This window comes from Anabas testudineus, chromosome 8 (genome assembly GCF_900324465.2).
Source record: "Anabas testudineus chromosome 8, fAnaTes1.2, whole genome shotgun sequence".
NCBI classification, from domain to species: domain Eukaryota; kingdom Metazoa; phylum Chordata; class Actinopteri; order Anabantiformes; family Anabantidae; genus Anabas; species Anabas testudineus.
Genome location: NC_046617.1, coordinates 8,832,864 through 8,854,772, shown reverse-complemented (window position 1 = coordinate 8,854,772; position 21,909 = coordinate 8,832,864). Strand labels below are relative to the sequence as shown.

At 43.5% G+C, this 21,909-nt stretch overlaps 2 protein-coding genes across 6 annotated transcripts in view; one reads left to right on the top strand and one right to left on the bottom strand.

Annotated features, from left to right (window-relative positions):
- cdk12 (cyclin-dependent kinase 12) overlaps positions 1 to 16,901 on the top strand; it is a 35,571-nt gene extending 18,670 nt beyond the window's left edge. For 4 of the 5 annotated variants that reach the window (XR_003298811.1, XR_003298812.1, XR_003298810.1 and 1 more), the window contains one exon: positions 587 to 2,707. The gene's annotated coding sequence lies outside the window, so the exon portion shown is untranslated. Of the gene's footprint in view, positions 1 to 586; positions 2,708 to 16,754 lie in introns of those variants that run through there. The other variant, XR_003298809.1, reaches the window with a different exon arrangement.
- Positions 16,902 to 17,320: 419 nt separating this feature from the next.
- Positions 17,321 to 21,688, bottom strand: LOC113160287 (neurogenic differentiation factor 2). Its single transcript, XM_026357480.1, has 2 exons — positions 21,637 to 21,688; positions 17,321 to 19,364 (listed from the first exon to the last, which is right to left on the bottom strand). The coding sequence occupies exon 2, from the start codon at positions 19,355 to 19,357 to the stop codon at positions 18,287 to 18,289; it is 1,071 nt and encodes a 356-aa protein (XP_026213265.1). The 5' UTR covers positions 19,358 to 19,364; positions 21,637 to 21,688; the 3' UTR covers positions 17,321 to 18,286.
- Between the last annotated feature and the right edge of the window lie 221 nt (positions 21,689 to 21,909).

The following is a 21,909-nucleotide window of genomic DNA, read 5'->3' as shown; positions in this document are numbered from 1 at the left end:
TACACCGGTGCATTTGTGAAACCAAGTGTGTGTGTGTGTGTGTGTGTGTGTGGGTGTGTGTGCGTGTGCGTGCGCGTGCTGCCAGCTTGTGTTCCGACAGCAGCAGTTTGCAGAGCGAGAATTAAAAGTAGGGAGAGATGCCAAGTGAGTCCCTGGAGACAGATACAGGGGACAGAGAGAGAAGAAAGAGGAAATAAAAAGGATTACACACACACACACACACACTCACACACACACACTCACACTCACACAGAATCCCTTACACAAAGAAACCTAGCCCAGTAGTAGCCTGTTACAAAGCGAGACACACTGGAGTGGTTTTTCAATGGGGTTTGATGTACTGAAATGATAGATTGTCTAGTTTCTTATCAGTTACATCATCTGGTATCTACATCGTGCACTTCTAAGCTCAACCTTAATCTAAATCTAACATAAAGCCTAAAACCAGGTCTTCACTTTTTAACACACACGCACACTGTCTTCACAAAGACAAAGAAAAATACATAAAGAGATAAGATTTTTCTCTGACAGTCTGTCCACTTTCTCCCTGTTGCTGTCTCTCTCTCTCTCTCTCTCTCTCTCTCAGCCTGGTGAGGTGACACCCTGTGTGCAGTGTGACACCGAGCTGTCACCTCCCACTCCCTGCATCACACCTCTGCCCCCTGCTGGGCCAACCCCGTCACGGCACCCAGGCACCCAGCCGGCCTCTCCTCCTCTGCTGGAATGAAAACTGAAAGCCCTTTACATTCTCTCACTGATTCACTGAAACTCTGCTATACACAGCACTGTTAGATCTGGTTTTCAATAACCTGCAAACAATGAATAATGTAATGATATGTTTTATTAACACACAGCTCGGGAATGAATTTTACAAGACCTAGATGGTTTAAAACATTTGTGACTTGTACATGCTGTGATGTAACATAAGTTTCACAACTTTGCCTCACACTTTTTTGGCTTCTTCTTTCAGCTTTGGTATCACAGTTTTTCACCATTAGAGTTGAAAAGACTGGGCTCGAAAGGCATCAAGCACAAAAAAAAAAAAAAAAAAAAAAAAAGCTTAGATAAGCTTTGTTTTTGACAAGTGGATTATTTTGTATCTTCAATAACTGATCTAAAAAAGATTAGTAGAAATAAAACGGATTACTCAAGCAGACACAACTTATCTAGAGTTAATAGTCAATTGGTTTATTTGACGTATTTTTTAGAATAAAATATAAAATCTGGCACCTTGATTTACACAGACTGATTGTGGCACCTTCAAGCAGCCGTAAAGCTGAACACAATTCACTGTTCAGGCCTGGTGAGTTGTTTTCCAAACTGAGTCGACCAATCCATCCTCACATCAGCTTACAGTGCTAGTGTGTGTGTGTGTGTGTGAGCATGATATGTCAAAGTGACTCCAGGGGAATACTAAATGCCTCTCTAGCTGCTTGTTTTGCAATACCTGCGTGTGCTTTCATGCCCGATTGTTTCCTAGCTTTCTGAGCCACTAGGTGTGTGTGTGTCCAGCCAGGCAGGCCAGTGGCGAGTGGGGACGAAGCGATTGAGATATAGAGCATTAGCTGGTGTCAGGAGTAAATTAGAGGCCAGATCTGTTTTCTAATCAGAGCACAAGCACCGTGTTAGAGGAATTAGGGCGACAGCTGCTGGGAGCTTTTTATTCCTCTCTTTCTCAGCCAGAGACAGGCAGACCCCAGCTCAGGGACCACCTCTTTACCACAGCCACCTGTCAACACCGGCGTGCGTATGTGTGTGCGCACATGCATGTTTCCCCCTCCCTATTTGACATGCACACTAACATACATGTGAGCACACACGCATACACCCCCCCCTTTACTGCCACGCGAGCCTGCACACAAACTCGCACACAGGCACACAAACACCGTCTGGTACACTGGCCTCCCTCCCTCTCTGAAATTAATGACAGTGCAGGTTCTGTGTGCATGCAGGCATTCATTGTGTGTTTATGTTTTCCACAAAGTGTGAAAGGCGCTTATGAAATATCAAATTTAGATAAGGTAGGGCGGTGGGCGGCCTCGCATATGTCTGTTTACTATGAATCCCAGCGAAGGCCGTAATGCCGCAGGAACCCATTTGTTCACCACACCAGCTTTGAGAGTGAGCAGATATTTTTAGACTTTGACAGAGGCGTTGGTCATAAACAAAACAAATGGAAACATTCCTTGTTTGCTTTTGTTGGTTACACTTCAGAGATGACAGCAGAATATACAATTAAGTGTAAAAGTGGAAGGAAAGAGGGAAGGAGGAATGACGGTTGGCGCAAGGGATGAATAAATGAATGTCGTGAGCTGCCTGCACTGATTTTACCCAGCAGAGATCTCTTGTGGGCAGGATTGTAGGAGGGTGAGAGGTGTGGGAGGTGGCATCGACATTCACACCGTGTCACACACTTGCTTCGGAAATGTCACCTCTTTTTTTCAGATCAACTGAATCTGCAGAGTGTTCTCAGGTAATGTGAGGAAAGGATTGGAGAAAGTTGTTGTTGCAAGTCCTGACACAATAAAGTAGTACATTTTTTATATTGAAACAGGCGCTTGGGATTGAAATTAGAAACAAGTTTCACTTCAACGCAATTTTTCAAATCTCTTATAGTGAATCTCAAGTTGACCAAGACAATAATGTTAAGAAGGTGGGATGATATCATTTTATGTATAAATTCTAATATTCGGGAAACAAAAATCTTTAAATGTTAATTCATATCAGTCACCAAAGATTTAAAATTTTTATTTTGCTCTAAAAACCCTTGACAAAACTGTCTTTGCACATTTGTACACTTACTATTTGTTATTAGAGGTTTCCTCCTTCACTCTGCTGCTCTGTGGTTCAGGGGATTTTTTTGTACTATGTGTTTTATGTAACACGAGCTCCCACTTCAACCCTCTTATGAAGTAGTTCATGATAGGAGCAGCTCATTGTTTGTGTCTCTCTGCAGATTTTATTTGTATTTTAAAATGTGTGTCCTGAAATGCCCCTACTTAATTTACTTCTTACCATTAGGGGAACATTTACTTTCTAAAGCTACAACTAACAGTTCTTTAGCCTTATTTTTAGATAGTAAACCATTTATGCTCACCAACGAGCCTGAATAAAAACATCACACCCACTGTTATTACATCACATTAAACATAACCTGACAGCCTAGTAAACATTCAGCTATTAATACAACATTTATTACTGGCTTACGTCTAAGTTTGCCACTCACCTACGAACCTCTCTGAGCTCTGGAGGAAAAAAAAAATCAGGGTTCGTCTCTTTCTAACTTCAATTTAGGCGACAGTCTTGCAGCTTTGGAGGCTAATTTGCTATTGGCTGAAGTCTAATAGGGAAACACATGCACATCCTCACCCACACACACACACACACACTCAGATACAGGCCTCCTCTCACTCTAGCACATCCCACACATGTGCGCCACCACACAGTGTCATAAATAGACAGACAGTGCCAATCTGAAGCCTGGATGGGAGCCAGCTCTGCAGCAGCTCAGTAGTTAAATTATTAACACCAACTGGGAGAGAGACAAAGAGAGGAGCGTATCAGGCAGCTCAGCAGAGAGGAGGTCTAGAGAGGAGAAAAGAGGAGGTGAATCGAGACAAGCTAAACATCAGAGGGGCCGAGGAGGTTAGCTGTTTAGGTGGTGAGGCTGCGTGAAGACGGAGACGGAGAGAGAGCGAAGAAAAGACACTCCAAACAACCAAGCACAATATAAAAATATCACTTTGATTTTCATTAGAGTGGGAGATTTTGGGATGAATACAGAAACAAAATGATTTTTTATTTTGTGCCGTGTGTGTTAGAGGAAGGTAGAGAGGTGGATGTTGAGGTTTTTCACAGATGTCAGTGGAATACTAATAGTGTATGTGTGTGTGAGTGTTGGTGTGTGTATGTAGCAGAGTGATGGGAGGGGAAGAGAGATGGAGAGAGATCTGGGGATGTTGGTTCTGATCCAGAGAGTTAATGTTGCGCTCATTGATGGATAGAGTGCCAGCCATGAAGCTCCATACCCACACAAGATGGATGAAGCTCTGCTCTCTCTCGCTCTCTCCTTCTCTCTCTCTAATGTTCCCACTATAGATTCATGTCTCTCATTTTATTTCTCGCTCTTCTTTAAAGCTAAGCGGTGATCAGAGAGCTTTGCCACAAAGACCCCGTCAGATCCCAAACACAAACGTGCGCGCGCGCATGTGTATCCATAGAGACATTTTAAGATTTGCTGTGATGTCAGTTTAGCTACCCCTGTGGCATCTTTATGTGTTCAGCAACAATATAACAAGGTGTTGAGTATGCAAGAGAGATCATGTGGGTTTAACTCACCTGTGTTCGTGGCACAAGCTGTGATCTAAGTGTGAGAAATGTAAAAAAACAAACAAACAAATTAACATATTTTGCATATATAGGTACAGTTTAATTAAGAGGCCAAGTCATATGAGTGAGTGAGTCTTCATTTAGGTCAAAGCTAAACTTCATTCATTGAGTGTTTGAGCAGATACTGTTTCTTTTTGAATACAACTTCAGCAAGAAACCAAAAGTGAAGTAGTGGTACCACTTGTTTTATAGTGTGTGCACATGTATGTGCAGCGAGTGTGTTGATTTTATTTACACACGGAACTGAAAGCTTGACTATTTTATCTGTAAGGCCCCCACCACTTCCACGGCGTGCACACACACACACACACACACACTCACACACGCACACTTTCCCCAGCTTCCTCCTTTCTGGCAGGGGCATCGGGGGGTGAAGTGATCTGTGCGAAAGCCTCCTGTTCTATGCGCTGCGCGGCTGAGGCAGAGGAGGATTGTGGGTAGCTGCTGTCTGCAGGGGTGGGGGGGTAGAGTTAGTGAGGAGGGGTGGGTTGGATGGGTTGCCGGGGCGGGCGGCAGCAGATGGCGTGCCACACTGTGAGGGCCGTCGGCTGGCATCCAGAGGAGGAGGAGGAGGGAGGGAGGGGTGGGAGGATGGTAAGGGGGGGGCTGGGTGGTAGAGTTTGGGGGGTGGGGGGGTGGAGGGGGTATGGGGATTGGAGGGGCACTGCTCCCAATGTGCCAGCAGGCATCAGGAGAGAGAGAGTGAGAGAGACAGAGGTGAGGGGCTTTGGTGGGAGACAGGCTGGTAGACAGGCAGACTGGAGGGAACCTACAGACTCTGAGATTAGAGCTTAAGCGGGGCTTGGGAGCAGGATTTTTCTGCTAATTGCATCCACTGAAGAAGAACCAAAACAACAGATTTGTCTTTGAACCCTAATTCACTAGTGACTTCTGACCTTTTCCACTTACATACAGTGTCGCCTGGTGCCCGCTGCTGAGGGATTTTCACGCTGGGCCAAGCAGAGGTCCTCCTTTGGCATATTGTTGTCTGAGGATTACCACCAATGTAGCATGAGGTTGGCATGTGGAGGGCATCGGGTTGGCATATGCACTGTGAAGAGTTGACACAGGGTCTGCTCTGATGTGACATAAGTTTGGCAGGCTTGGCATCAAGGTGGCGTAAGACTGGCACCGGGTTAGTGAGGGGTGTCAGATGGATAGTGTCTGTCAAAGAGGTCACGAGTGTGCGCGCAGGTTGTGTCCACCTCTGAAAGAGAAAGACAGGACGAAGTGGAACAAGTGCTGAAGTCCTATTAAATAAATAAATTAATCATACTAATCAAACGTAATATCTTTCCTGATAAACTTAATGAACTTGTTAAGTCAACACTCTTTACAGATTTACTTTAGCAAAGTTCCAGAAACATGTACTATTACGGATTTATTTATTTTGCAAGCTACATTTTTGTCATAGGTAGTTGATGTGGAATTCATTTCATATCTTTTATATTTACAGTATAGCCATCTAATAAATATACGTTTTATTTTTTACATTTGATGTTTGTTTTTATAGATGTCTTCAATGTAAAATCTTTCCCGTGCTGTTGTACAGTTTTTCCTTCTGAAATTGATTTGCAGCACTTTAAACCCGCATAACCTGAAAATAGTAAGTCAAATGTAAGTCGGACTGACAAACCCACAGTCGAATCCGTTTGCATGCTGAAACTGTTGTTGCTCTCACACAGGAGCCGGCACCCAGAACTTAAATATTTTATCTCAAACATCTTTGTTATTCCACATTCATGCATGCACATGGCATGCTGATGCTAACCCACATCTCTCGCTGACTTCTTCAAATCTGTGCTTAGAAGACGGTGATAAATGCACTCAGGACACACCTCTGTGCCATTCAGGTTGACCTAGTTGGTTCATGTGTTGGCCTGCTTCACTGCTCACCACTGTGTTTGATGAGGGAAACATTCTCATCAATCACAGTGTTATATCCTCGACAGGGCAACTTGCAACATGCATTATGGTTTTGATCGAAGGCGTTGAACTTGACGTAATTTGGGTCACAGTCGCAGAGGAAATGTTGCAACTTTTAGAGGTGAATTGGTCTGTTTTGGTATTCACCGCCAGCGCTTCACATTACCTGCAACTATTGTTGAAAATTAGTCTCTGTCTCCTTCTAATTAAGGCGCGGGTAACAACCAGCACCTTCAGCAGAGCATGCACATATGCAGACAGACACAAACACTGAAAACACCCATACACGCACGCACACACACACACACACACACGTGTGTCTGCACGCATACACACAGACATTACAACCCGCTGCCGCTACCACAGAGAAGGGTTGAACAGATGTTGAGGAATTTAAGATGCAAAAGGGAACTGGGACTCCCCCCCTCCAACATCCACACACCCACCCTGTGCCCCACCTCTCTTTACCCACTCCACATACACACATGTGCTCACAACACAACCAGTTTTACCCTCTCACACACTCATATCTACATGTACGACATCAAAAACTTCTAAAAAAAATCTCTACACTGTTCAGGTGTGATATGTTTGGATAGTCACGCGCACACATGAATGTGCACGCACAAAAGCAGGCAAACACACATATGCACGCATACATTGTGGCCCACATCCCCCTCCAGGCTGGCCCTGCTCATAAGGGGCACCATGTGGCACTCTATTCCCTCTGGCACGAGGCACCGACTGTGCCAGCTCTGCATTGTCCTCTGCCCGCTGGAGAGCACGCGCCCAAACCATGGCCCCCTTTGTTTTTCTGTCTTTATTCCTGTGACTCTCTTTCACTGCCTTTCCTCTTGTTTACCGTACATGAACTGAGATGGATGTCGTTTGCTTGCTTTTGGTCTCCAAAGTGCACCCAAACTTAAGATGAATGGGTGTGTGTTTGTGATAGAACACTGTTGGGAAATCTAGTTCCCGCACCTCATAGTGCGCCTTTGTGTCCCGCCAACTTTCCAGCCTTCATCCAATTTAAGTAGTAAGTATTGTTGTAAAGCACTGGCGTAGATGGTTGAGAGCTTGGATCGCCTTCAAAATAAAACACCAGGATCACCATCAGTGAGGTGGATGAAAACAGGTGCAAAATCAGAAAACTAGAGATAGGAACATTCGTTTCCACTGATCCAAAATGACACAAGGCGACAGTACATGGTAATATGTACAGCCGACATTCCTGGGATATTGCTGTGTAAATAAAATCTTACTTTTTTCTATTTGTTTGGATGAGTTAAATTCAAATTCATTAGATTTGTAGCCTAAAAAAACTTTGAACACAAAAAGTCTAAAATAAAAAAATACAAAACACTATATGTGTGATTTAAAGTGAGGATTAAGTGGAACAAAGTTAATACTTGACAGTTGCTTACACTCACTCGTTCACAAAAGGTTGGTTGTATGTGAACTATTAGTGGTCTGTACTAATTAACAAAAAGCCGTCAGTGGCACAGAGAGAAAGCCGTATGAGTAATACTTTGATTTCTCTCTCTTTTCCCTCTGGTTCCTCCGAGGGAAGCTTCTCCGTCCCTCCCTCTACCACACAGCTGCTCTGAGGGAAGCAGGGCTCTACGGGGCTCTGGGTAGCCTTAGCTCTCTGTGCTTGGGTGAGAATTAGCCAGCTTTAGTGTTTGCCTTGCTTGGTAATCCCTTAATCTGGCGGGGCTGAGGAGGAAGGCTTTGGAAGAGGGATGGTGTGTCAATCCATGTCTTCACATCTCTCTTGGCACACGCACACACGCGCACACACAAAAAAGTTTGGAGTGGAGAGTTGTGCCGTGCCTCAGCGAATTAGGCGTATTATTGTGTATGAGGTGTTTTCATCGTCTCTAACAAGATATTACATTTCTAAACATCAATTTACCAAAATTATTATGATACCTTAGAATGCTTACAAAATGAAGCAATGATTTAGAAGATTTGTGGTGTGTATTACACACCACATTCCTGGTACAGCCTGTTTCCCCCAACAGTAAACAGGATGCCCTGCAACAACGGACAACAGCAACAAATGATGAATGCATTTCATCACCTTTTAAGTTGACATGGCAAACACTTACTTATTTACACATTCAGCAGTTAAAGGGCAACAGCATTATTCATTTGGCCACCTGGTTCATTTAATTCACTGTCTTTTAGCTCTGTGGAAGTATCTACCAACTGCTGAGGGAAATATACGTACGTATAATATAATAATGAGCTGCTATTTGGAGCTGGGTAGGGCAGCTAAATAATAAGATGAAACATGCAATAAAGTGACATAAAGCCAAGGAGAAGACATGTTTGTGAATATATTTCACTTTCATGCTTGCTCTTTAGTTTACACGTCTAATTTTTCACATTTTAGCGGCTTTTCTTTGGCTTGCTGTATCTTTTATTGGCAATGCTACCCTTTTCTATCCCAGCGTTCATGTATATATTCACTAATAGTTGGCCAAATAAGTCTTAAGACATGTTACATACACATTTTTTTTTTCCTCCTGGATATGGTGTTATGTCTGGGATGATGTTGGTGTAATTTCTACCTTAGCGTACATAGTAGGTGGCAGATCATGTTTTAAGTATTTCATATTTAATATGATAATAATGGTTTCAAAGGGTTTAAATTTCAGAATGAAATAAATATACTAATGTGTAGATGTGATTTTAAAATCTTCTATTTAGACTTTGGCACAATATACAAGCACTGAAAGGGGTAAATACACAATACATAATGACACGGTGCATTTTCTCTAATACGTGATTGCTAAAAAGTCCTGGTAATAGTTTATGAATAACAAAGCATCTCAACATGTTTACAATGTCATGAATGCAATAACACAGAGGGGAATGATGGGCGGCGTGGTACTTATTGTGCAACCAAACGTTAATGAATGGCTAATGTGCTGGTGCAGGAGAGACATTAATGCCATCCTAATTCCCTTTTGCTCATTGCAGGGCACTGTGTCCCAAGTCTGTTAATCTGAACCCTTTAAACCTTTAATCTGTCCACACACACACACACACACACACACACACACACACACACAAACATAGACGCAGACAACCTGTCACAGCCTTGTAAAAGCACTACAGCATTCCTGTCACACCTCTTTCTGTCTCTCTCCCTCTCTGAGACACGAATGTGACATATTGAGTGCCTGCAGCGAGATTCTTCCCCATGAGCGGCATTCCAGAGCAGGCCGTCCCGGGGGAGCATGGGAGTGGGGCAGTGATGGGTCTAGGGGGGGCGGTGGCAGGGGAGGGTTGCAGGTTTGTTTGGACGACTGTAACGCTAGCCTGCCGCTGTTCACTCTCTTGGTCAGAGTTGTGGCTTTGCAACAGGACACAGTGACCTTAGCTAAACTAAAACACTGTGGACTTTGCATCTCTGTCACATTTGCAGACATTTCCTTGCTCATTAAATAGTTAGATAACCCCAAAGATGAAACTACTTTGGTCACTCATGCCAGGACAAGGTGTACTGGTGCATAGTAATATCTTTAATACGGCACCCTCTTTCCATAAAGCATCATCTGTTCAGAACCATTTCACGTTCCTGTTCTTCCTCGCTGCAGTGCATGTAGGGAGCAGTTTTCTAGGCCTTTCCGCTGTGAGTTGTTGATTGTGTCTCGCTCCTTAATTAGACCAGAATGAGGACTTGGTGTGCGTGAGTGGAGACACTGTGTGTGTGTGTGCATTTTTGTCACATATTATCCTTTTTTTTCTCGTTCTCTGCCTTTGTCCTCGCTCTTCTCCTCATTCTTTCTGTCTGCCGGTTAATATTTCATTTGCTTTGCTGTCGTAGCGGGCTGGTACATTAACCAGCGGTGCCAGTTGAGCTCTCTGCTTGTGGCTGGCTGTATAAAAATAAACACACTCTAGTTGTAATGAACAGATGTCACAGAATTTAAACGTGCTCACCCTACCCACCCACTCCTCCACACACACACACACACACACAAACACACTTCACCCTCCTCTCCTTCTCATACTTGTTCACGCATAAAGGCACACATGCATGCACACGCAGCATGCAGTTAGACTCCTGCATTCACATGTATTCAGAAACACCGATGGTAAAGGAGCAGCGGGATCAAAACACTTGTCCATGTGAGGGTATATTCTCTATATATTCCCATGTGAGCTTTCTCTGGCAGAGGGGCATGAATGCCAGTCTCTTCCTGCTTTCTCTGTCTCTGTTTTCCCCTCCCTCCCTCCCTCCGTCTCTCTCTGTCTGTCTGTCTGTCTGTCTGTTCGTCTGACAACAGGCTAACACGGTGGTCATTTTACAGACTATTTTCATGAGGTCCTCCCATCCACTTTGCAGAACCAGCCTGTCATCCTACAATCCCTGGTGGCATCAACAGAACCCATTTTGGTACTGTGAGGAAGGGATGGGCGCAAGTGTATGTGAGTGCATGTGTGTGTCCATCCCCCTTGTCACTCCCGCTCTTTTCCCACTGAGCGCGTGCCAGCTCTCTGTGTTTGCTGGCTGACAGGACCGAAGGAGAGACGATTGTTCTCTGCGTACCCAGAGACCCTTCCCTGCCAAGTCTGGGATGAAATCCTTTCTATAGTGCTAACTCCTCACAGTTGGGCATCTCACAGCAAAACACACACCATTAGTGCTCCGGGTGGGAGGGTGATACCACGCGAAAAGTCAGTCAGAGGTCTGTTTTACACTAACACTGAAAAAAAAAGAAGAAGTCATGTTTAAGACTAATTAACTTATTTTATTTTTTTATTTTTCCTTTGAATAACGGGACCAATTGAACGAGCTAAATCAAAGCAAATGTGTTGCTGAATAATTCTCCCAAAATGAAATGGCTTTTTGCTGATGCAATGGAATAGTCTGTCTTTGTTTGAAGGAGGTCAGAATTTATTGAAGATGCTCGGGTATTATATAAGTGTTGTAGCTGTTAATCACAGTGGATAAATCAGGTGTTTTCCTCCTTCTGAATTCTCCTAGTTCTACAGCTTTGTCCTGCTTATTTACTTGATTGTAAGTGAGACATTTTTACACTTGGGGAGATGAATTATCTTGTATAGATAAAGTAAAAGCAAACTATAAACATACTATCTGAAGGTTCCTCCTCCAACTATAATGCATAAGTGATTTTTAAATTCTGCACCTGCATGCAAAGGTTTTTAACTATTGTCTCAATGTTGCCAAGTATCAGAAAATTCGTGAAAACAGGTAACTGTAATAGAAAATCAGATTAATCTCACTTGTGAACAGTGTGTTTAAGTTCAGGGGTCAATTTATTTATCATAGAACATGGAAATGATTCTGCTCCTATCTTAATGAACCCTGATCACAAACACACAAACAACTTCTGGATCAGGAAGAAAAAGAGTTTCTGAGTCTGTTCTGCCTTCTCAGAAGAATTAAGTTTGTTGAAGCTGAGCAGAGGAGACAGAGGCGGAGATGGATGGAGCAGGTCACCCCTGTGATGGCAGAAGAGGCGGGTAACGAGAGATTAAAGGTGACGGAGAAAAGGCGAGATGAGCAGATGAAGGAGATGGAAGAGATGAAAGGAAAAGGGGAGAGGTACGTAGGTCGTCCGGGGGGTGATCAGTGAGGTGGATGCGATGCCATCTGACAGGTCCAGCTGGGAAACTGCCCGCCCCCCAGCGCTGCAAACTGGTCAATATGGAGGCCAATTACTGCTGCCCATGTGACCAGGGCATCATCCAACCCTATCATAACACACGCGCGCACGCACGCACGCACGCACACACGCCATCTGTGCAGACCAGCCACGAACCCCCCCCCCCCCCCCCACCCACCCACCTCCTCCTCTGATCCAGTTGCGTCCCCGTGCACGCTCCTACTTAACCTCCTAAACAGGGGCCAGCCACGCCCCATCACCACCGGACCCTCCGGAGAAGGGCGCAACTGGGCCGCCGTGAGGATGACGGAGAGCTGTCGGGCAGGTCAAGAAGACTCTCTGCTCCCATTCTGTAGCCAAACTCTCTGTACAAACTCTCCCCCCCCCCCCTCCCCCCTCACACGCCAACATCTGGCACCACCTAAATCCCGGAAAAACCTATCTGGCCACCCGCCAAAGGCCTGAAACCTACCTGGCGCTCAACCTGATTTCCACCTCTGTCTTTTCACCCTCCCTACCAGGTACCTCCCTGCCCCCTTTATCCCCCAACCTCCTGCCCCCTCCTGCTCACATCCTCCTCCTGCTCAAGCCCTTGTTTTGTCCCTTGGCAGGACCTCCAGCGGTGGCATACTCTCAGTTTAGCTTCTGCCGCGTCTTCTGCCCCGCTGCCCGTGCTGCGCCGTGCTGCGCCGTGCTGCACCGTGCCCCATTGTGTGATAACAAACAGATGTTGTGGAATTTCCTCTGAATGTGCTGCCAGTGACAGACCCGCTCCCTTGTCTGACAGTGTGGGGGCACTGGCAAACAGTCTGGCTGAGGGACTGGCCCAAGTCTGCACGATTGTTTCCTCTGTACACATGTGTAACTATTTAGTTTTTTAATACTTGCGCATGTGCCAGATACGTTCACAAAGTACCAAATGCTGCGTGTTTCTCTTCTTTATGCTCACATATTTGTGGTCATAAATTATTCAGATGCATGTGTGATATGTGTGTATGGTTGCTGATTGCTGCTTTTAATCGAAGCTGTGTCTGTAGTGTTGCCCCATGGTTTGTTTTTTAATCAAAGGCAGTCTGTAAAGTCTCACATCTCCTGACCGGGTTAACGCCCAACACACACATTTAATCCTAAATACCTTTATTACTCACATCCTTTTTATCCATATTATCATCTGACACATGCATTTTGCAGAAACACTCGGTATTATTTTAGCTAGACGTTAATTGGAATTCGCACCATAGTACTTGTGACATTTTGATAATCGCACTATTGACTGTTATGTCGGACAAACACTTGATTTTTTTCCCTACCAAGTTGAGTGAGAAAAAGAGTGGGCATGAACATGATAATTTAAACAGCGAGATTCATTCACTCACTTTTCATCCTGAGTAGAGCACAGAGTGTCACTGGAAGTTTTTTTTTTTTTTTTTTTTTGTCTTACGTAAGCCTGACTGCAAATACAAGTTATTAAAAAAGACTTTTATTTGCAAAACGATTCCAAAGAAAGTATCAAAAGATTAATTCCCACTAAGGTAAATAAATAGGTTTGTGGACATGTGCAAAATCAGGTGGAGCTGGTGGAAATGTGAATTGCGGAGATGGAATTTAACACCTGTGAATTCCCTCATAATTAATTTCGTCCACAGTTATTTTGTGTTACTTAATAAAACACAAGTTATAAGTTGTAATTTAATAAATGTAGGTGATGGCATGACACACAATTACACAAACACCTGGTGCCCATGCACAGGAATCAGGGGCTTTGCAAATGATATGTGAACAAAAAAAAATAAAAAATTTTTTTTTTTATTGCGTGGCATCTATTAACAGAGGTAAGTTAGCAGACAAGGGGTTATTATACTGAACTAGACACATTTTTAATCAAACCTAATCAACAATTTATTTATTTATTTTTGTTTTTTTTGCTTTATCGTGTGTGTGTGTGTGTGTGTGTGTGTGTGTGTGCATGTCCTTTTGCTGCAAGGTTACCACATGTAAGAACCCTTAACAACCACAGTTTAATTCTAGGGGTGCAGCAGAGCCTTCTTTTAATGCATGAGCTCATGTACAACATAATATTAGAATGAAATATGCATATTCATAAGACAACTCTTCACAAAAAAATGCCCTTATTGCCGTGTATCCGTGTGTGTGTGTGTGTGTGTGTGTGTGAGTGGCGAAGGGTTACTCAGGATGAGCGCTCTCGTTTTTAAACGTCCTGGATAATGAACAGATGCTGCAAAAATTAGGAAAGAAACATCGACTCCTCCCAGCAGTGCCACTTTGGCCCGGTGAACTGGCACACTGGCGCACACACTGGGTTGTCCTCTCCGGAGCTCCTGGTGCTGCTGCTGGGGAACATTAAGGGACTTGGCACCGTTATGGAGGAAGAGGAGGCGGTGGTGGTGGTGGTGGTGGTGTGTGTGTGTGTGTGTGGGTCGGGGAGTATTTTGATAGATGCCCTTTCCCACTGCTGGCTGGCTTCACTTTTGGACTGACTCCTCCAGAAATGCATGCAACTTTTTATTCCCCTTTGCTGATGAATCCAAAACTAATATAGAGGCCTAAAACCAACAGGAAGTGTAACACAAAAACGGAGTAGGCCTCCGGGTTTCTTCTGTGGTTTGATAAACAACAGGACTGCGTGTTTCACCCCCTCTGGGGACTCTCAAACTAAACGAACGCACTCACAGGTAGAAGTGTGTGCCAAATGGAACATGTTGTGCGTAATAAGATGGAGTGGTTCAACCTAAAGGACTGGACCGTTTGATCATCTAAACTTAAACACACTGCGAGTAAATCAGAGCCAAGTCCCTGATTAAGAATTAACTTATTAAAAATATGCACACACAGCCAAAAAATGATCTGCAAAACATTATAATTTTGTTGCTTTACCATCTTATTTTTATTGCAGGCGTAAAGAAAGAAAAGTAAAAAGTTGTAACTTTTCAAATCTTCACATTTGTACTTTTTTTGTAGTTACACCAACTATTATTATTACTAATATTTCATTATTATTATTATTATTATTATTATTTAATTCATTTGCTAAATTGAACTACTTAAGTTTAAAAAAAACATTTCAGTGTGAATTTACATAATTGGCCAAAATTCAATACGTTGTTGATCAGTTGGTTAAAAATAAACCTGCTACAATATTTTGGAATCTAATTGTAAAATCTCCAACGTTGTTTAATTTTTTAAAACTACATTTATAAAACAACTAGTTTCTATTCTTACACATAATAACTGACCTTTTCTATTTTTTTAAATGACAGTTGTTGTTTTTTATCTAAACTTTTACACCTGTATAGAAAAGCTGTTACATTATAAAACTGTATAAACTGTTGACTGACAGAAATTATTAACAAATAGTCTCCAGGAATAATGTTCTTGTGGCCTTTCTTTTTAAAATGCGATGCTGTGTTTATTTATTATAACGAAGACAACTACAATATCAATATTGATACTGATCCGATGCCTCCGCAGTTTAATTTTAATGAGTATGAAAAATAATAAGATAGTTTATACTGAAAATTATATTAGTATTGATATTGGTCACCATTACTCGCCACCCGAAGCCTGTATGTCCTTACAGGAGAGAGCACCCAGGACAGTTTGGGGAACATATGGGTCCTGGGGCAGCGCTCCAAACCCAGCTGGGGTGGCAACAGCTGCCCCTTGCACTGTGTGTGTGTGTGTCTGTGTGGTCACCTGTTTTTTGAAAATATGTTTGTACATTTAAAAATATAATTATTTATTATTTAACCATAGATTTGTACTTAGCACATATGACCTACAGTGTTGACATAAAAACAAATAATAAAGATAAACAGATAAATAAACAGCTTCATATTTATAATGTACTATGAGTCGTATTAGATAAATATACTGTGTTTAAAGTTGCAATAGGTGAAACTATATATTAAGGTTGACTTAATAATTTCGCTATAACTGATGGTTGATGTGATGTCAAAGTTAGTTTTTTCTATTTCTTAGTGTCAAACCTTTATTTCTTGCTCTCAAGCCAACGCATCGTTTTTTATTAAGGGAATCAAAAGGAGACATTTTAACTAGTTGACCTCCTTCTAAATTAGCTCAACTTTCAGGAAGACACAAGACGTCGAAATTAAATTAGTTTTTATTCCTGGGTTTATGCTTTTGAATTCATAGAACAATAGCTTGCCTTTTCATTTCATCAGCAAAGCTTTTCATTTCTTATTCACTGACGAAACCTGGTGTGAAACCAACAAACCTGCAGGACGCGCGTACATGTTGGAGATGTGGAGACCGAGCCTATAAATAACTCCCACAATGTGTTCACCAGCTTCTACAGCACGGCCATGTGAATGCAGCCTCCATGGTATGTTGCTGTATTATCATATTGCCTTCAGTATTTGGCAGTTTGACTAATTTGGATCTTTACCAACATTGAAGCTCGGGACCAAACAGCAGCCGCAGGAGCTATCCGCGGTGCTGAACCAAATTTCCTCCTCACGACGTGGTTTAATGGTCAAGATAATATGAAGCTAATCCACATCACTACCCGAATGACCTTGAGTGCAGGGCTTGGCATCCTTTTATCTACATTGTCTGTTTTTAGCACACATTATATGTCCAGGCTTCCATCACTCTACAGATTCTCCAGTCACTGAATCCAAATTTACACCAAATCAGTTTTCATGCTGTGGTCTGCAATTCAACAGTTTTGATTTATTTTTAAAGGCTGCCTGCTAAATATGAGTTGTCTGTCAAGCAGAAATGACGCACTAGTATATTTTTTTCTTTCATCAGGAAGAGTGACAACGCTGCCCTCTCCCTCCTGTCCTGTTTATTTGATGAAGGCCCTGAGGCTCTGTGAGGAACTCCTGCAGGTTGTGGCACCAGGCCTGACGAGGAGCACAAAGACCGGTGCAGGCCAATGTTCTTTTAAAGCTCCCAGTGTCCTCCAAATGGAAACAACTGAACCATTTGTTGTAAACAGTTGTGTGTAAAAACAATCTTCCACTGAGTGTGAAGCATTTATAAAAAAAAAAACAATGTTACACTGTCTCATTTATTGTCGTTTTATTTTACCACACAGTTTGTTGAATACAAAGTTGAAAGACTTAGAGTATTTTATGAAAAAAAAAAAAAGCTCAGCAACACATGGGATCATTTATTTTTTATAGACTATTAACATTAATTACAAAAAACAACACAACAAATAGTGCAATAATAATAATAATAATAATAATAATAATAATAATAATAATAATAATAATAATAATAATAATAATAATAGACATATTCCGAGTAGCAAATTGCAAATCAAAACGAAATAATTTAACCAAATATTAATTTGAAATTAACTTTTTTTTTCAATTTGAAGAACAAGACAAGGATAATTTGAATAAATAAGATTAAAAACTGAAATAAGAAACATGATTTCATTGTATTTCAACGATTTCTTTTCAGTTCAAACATTTTTGCGAGTCCAGCCATTGTCAGATTCGTTGGGTGCTCATTCTAAAAAGTGTGTGTGTGTGTGTGTGTGTGTGTGTGTGTGTGTGTGTGTGTGTGTGTGTGTGTGTGTGTGTGTGTGTGCGTGTGTGTGCGTGTGTGTGTGCGTGTGCAGCCACACTGCTGATGAAGCATACAGTGTCTTCCTGGGCCTTGCTGCCTTGCTCTGTGGTCTCGTTGGGTTTTGCATAGATGCGAAACAATTGATTTGCTGGAGAACAGATTGTGAAACAACCCAACTAGCACATTTCTGTCCCTTTAACATTTCCCTCTGCATTTTTTTTTCAACCACAACCTCACAAATCTCGCATGTACAGGCGAGTACATGTGATGTGATGTGCGTTAGCTTGTTTGATTATTTCACATTTTACAGTATTAGAAAATCAGCCCCTACGTCAGGGTGTCGCTGTAGCCAGTGATGTAGTGGTAAAGTAAGAAGTGGGTAAACTTTGTCTTTCAGTCATCAAAAAGCAACAACCACCAATACAAATACAAATCACATAAAAACACCAATAATTTGAAATTCTCTTATCCCCAGGGCTTGATATGATTTGTTTGTTAAATATCCTCTTAAAGATTGACATCAGCCTACAAAGGTGTATTTTGCGCAACATAAGATTGTGCGTGGGTGAACTGTTCTCCACTACATCCCTGACTATAGCAACCCAAAAGTTTAATGCTGGATACATCACAAGAAAACCATCAATGTCAACGTGAAACACCTCTCCAGAATGCTTCAATCCTGACGGCAAGCTTGTCAAAAAGTGTGCCATGGATACATTTCTGATTGCAACAGGACTCGAAAACAATAGTTTTGTTTAATTTTAATTGTGAAAAAACGCGTTCAGTTCATCATACACGGGGGCCCGTTCGTGGTGTAAGTGCATGTCGTGGTAAGGCAGGACGTTTTCAGAGTGAATGCCGCTCCGAGCCCCCGAAGAGCCAAACACCAGGTTGTGGGTCCCGGTGGGTCTAGAGCCAGGCAAGCCCGAGTAATGCATAGAGTAGTGGTACCCCTTCTCGTTGTCGGGGGACGCAGAACCTTGGTGCTTCAGGGAAAAGTTGCCATTGATGCAGAGAGGCGGGCTAAGGGGCGCCTCGTATTCGGGGCTGTTATACTCCGGGGATCCGCTCCCACCGTAAAGAGAGTCGTAAGCTGAACAGTAGCCGTGCGTCCTCAACGGGTGCGAGTTCGAGCCCGGCTGGCAGTGGGGGCTGGACAGACGTGCACATTGGTAGGGGTAGGAATGCATGGAGAAAGAGCCGGAACCGTATCTGCCCCCGTCCGGACACTGCTGCTCGGTTAGGAAGTTACGGGAATTCAGCTGCAGGCAACCCGCTACCAGGTTGGTCGTAGGCTGGGAGAGCCCTTTGCACAGAGTCTGGACGTAGGACACGAGGTCGGGCCTTTTCCCAGAGCGCAAAATCTCCGACAGCGCCCAGATATAGTTTTTGGCCAAACGCAGCGTCTCGATTTTGGACAGTTTTTGCGTTTTGGAGTAGCAAGGGACCACTTTACGCAGATTGTCGAGCGCAGAGTTCAGGTCGTGCATGCGGGTCCGCTCTCTCGCGTTGGCTTTTAATCGCCGCATTTTGGAGCGCTCGATCCGGGCCTGCGTCATTTTGCGCTTCTTGGGGCCCCTTTTCTTGGGTCTGTCCCCCTCTGTATCCTCCCCGTCGTCCTCTTCCTCCACCTCGTCGTCCTCATCGTCTTCCCCGGCGTGTTCCGAGTGAGTCCGGCTGCCTCCTATCAGATCAGATGCCTCCATATCGTCCTGGGTGTCCTGGTCCTCGTCTTTGAGCTTGCCATCCTCACCTTCGCTGTCGTCAGCCCAGCCAGAGTATTTCTGCACGTCGGGAAGCAGTGAGGGGTCACTGAAAAACCTCGTCAACATTGTGGCTCTGGTAGAAAAACAAAAGCAAAAACAAAAAGAAATCGAAAATCAGGCCTAAGAAGCTCAGGACATGTACACATGGTCTGTGGAGCAGTGACAAAATAAGAAAACACAAAGGCTCCGACTACTTCACACGTCACCACAAACATCTGCATACATCAATATATATACAAATTCTAATAGTGATTTTCTAAATAAAACACTCCACAGGCTCCATTGTGTGGCACAAAAGACAAAACGCATAAATATGAGAAAGAAAAAAAAACAGCCTTAAAGCTTTGCGCTGGGTCTCAGCCAGACGGATCCCTATTTAATTCCCTGCTGTCATCCCTGTGCCCTGTCGCGTCCTCTGGCTGCGGGTCCCAGCGGCAGGGGCCACATTACAGCTCCCATGGGGGCCCCCACTTTCACTCCTCCTGACGCCCATATACACTGCTGGCTGCATTCCAGCACTATTTATCCACACCATACACCTCTGCTCAAAGGAGGCGAAAAGGGGGATTTTTTTTTTTTTTTTTTTTAAATTTGCGTTTCGTTTCAAGCGACGCTGATTATTAAATTAAGGCTTGTGGACGTATCCTTAATCAAAGTGGGAAGAAGCCTCTGAGAGCTATTTTAATGTCACGGCCTGGCAGCAAACAAGAGAAAAAAGCAGCCCACAATTATTGTTTACACCTTTAAAAATATAAAAAAGTGTTATTTATGATGACAACACTCCAATAATAATAATAACAATAACTATTTTAATCGGACAAACTATTAACAATTGCTATTAACACATCTGAAAAACGAAAATAAACGAATCATCCCACCACTTGATCAGTCCCATCTCAGAGAGTCGAGGTGATCTCTGACCGCTGTAATCAGCCTCCACTGGCTTCCTCCTTGACACATTTCCCTTCTCTTACTGTAGGTTACTGCAGCAGCAGATAGACTTGCAACCCACGGTAAGGTGGGCTGCTGTGATGGTTGGTTAATTATCTCGGAGGGGGTGTGCCAGGGGCAAAATCTAGTTTTTAAATCTCGGGCTCAGGAGGTTTGCTCAATTAGAAGGAAAAACACAGCAACGTTTAATTAACAGAGCATGCAGCTTACACGAAATAGATTTCACACATAATTCAGTATGCACCAGTGCACGATTTCAAAGCGCGTTTTTTTAAGTCAGCGAGAACCCCTTTACAGATGGAAAACGCTTGTTCCCCTTTAGCCTTCGTTAAATATAAAAAAAGCCCAAGTCGTGAAACACTGATTTTTCTATCCTGGGTTCAGTCCCTCACAGCAGCGGCCTGGGTTTCAACAGCATCAGCAGCGAGATAGATTTGTTGAAGATGAGACTGGACAAACAGAGATAAATCACGCTGCACACTGCCTGTCACAGTCAATGGCGCTGTCCCACCCTTTTCATTTGCTCCGAGATTAAACGTGCAAACCATCGACAAAACCATCAACGCGTCTCCCATCGAGCCCGAGGACGTCCTTCGCTGCGGCTGCGGACAAGATGTGAAAATGTCCCACAGAAATTCTTGTTTGCTTGCGCGCTCCGTCGTCTTTTGTCTGATTCAAGGTGCAGACGCAGGAATCTCTAAATCAAATTAGTGTCCGATCAGATCTATTTACAGCCCTGTGCGCTGCCGTGAGGCGCCACTACCGTCCCCAGGACTGCTGCCTGTAAACAATCCTGCAGGAGTGAAGTGAAGGACCGGGAGACGTTAGTCTTTGGGCTCGATCGTGGTATTTGATCTTAGCTTTTTATAATCCAGGTAGATTTGGATGTGAAAAAAGTTGAAGGGCACACACACACACACACACACACACAGAGGGGGGCAGAGACAGAGAAAGAGAGAGACAGTTGATGAGCGCCTATACGGAAATTCAATTAATTGCACGACCAGGGAAAAATGTTGCTTATGCATTTATCACCTTTTTGTTAGAGCTGCTTTGTAATTGTGCCATCGCCACAATAGACTGTGCAGAGTCTGCATGTGGTGGATCAATAGAAGCCAGAGCAAAGTCACTCAAGCCGACTATACATCAGATTTCCAGATGGATTCATGCCAATATATTAGCCTTTTACCCTACGAGCTACAAGCGATGAGGTGATTTAATGCACCACAGCTGGTTTTAAAAAAGTAGATTACAACTAGATGAAACGCAGATGAACACCTGACATTAATGCGCATCTGTTTATTGGATTAATTTGCTCCTCCATTTTGGACGAACGTCCAGATTTTTTTATTCATTTATTTTAACACAGTGTTGTTGTAAATGTTCCAACTTACCTCGACTCGAGCTCTTCACAGGGGGATTGGGGGGGGGTGGTGGAAAAAAAAAAACCACGCGCTTGAGTTTCAGACCATCTTCAGGGACAGCACGAGCGAGCGAAGCAACGCTCCCTGTTCTCCGGGTGCGGGTGAAGAGACGGCGCGCGGCTTTTTCCTCCGCTGGAGCTGATGGGTTCCTCGGTGGTGGTGCTCCTCTCTCCCAGTGCGCGCACTCCAATAAGCGGAGCTTGTGGATGAACGTGCGTCCTGGCGCGTCTGTGTGTGTATATG

Excerpts from the sequence above, each read along its gene's own strand:
- LOC113160287 (XM_026357480.1), bottom strand. The coding sequence starts at position 19,357 with ATGTTGACGAGGTTTTTCAGTGACCCCTCACTGCTTCCCGACGTGCAG.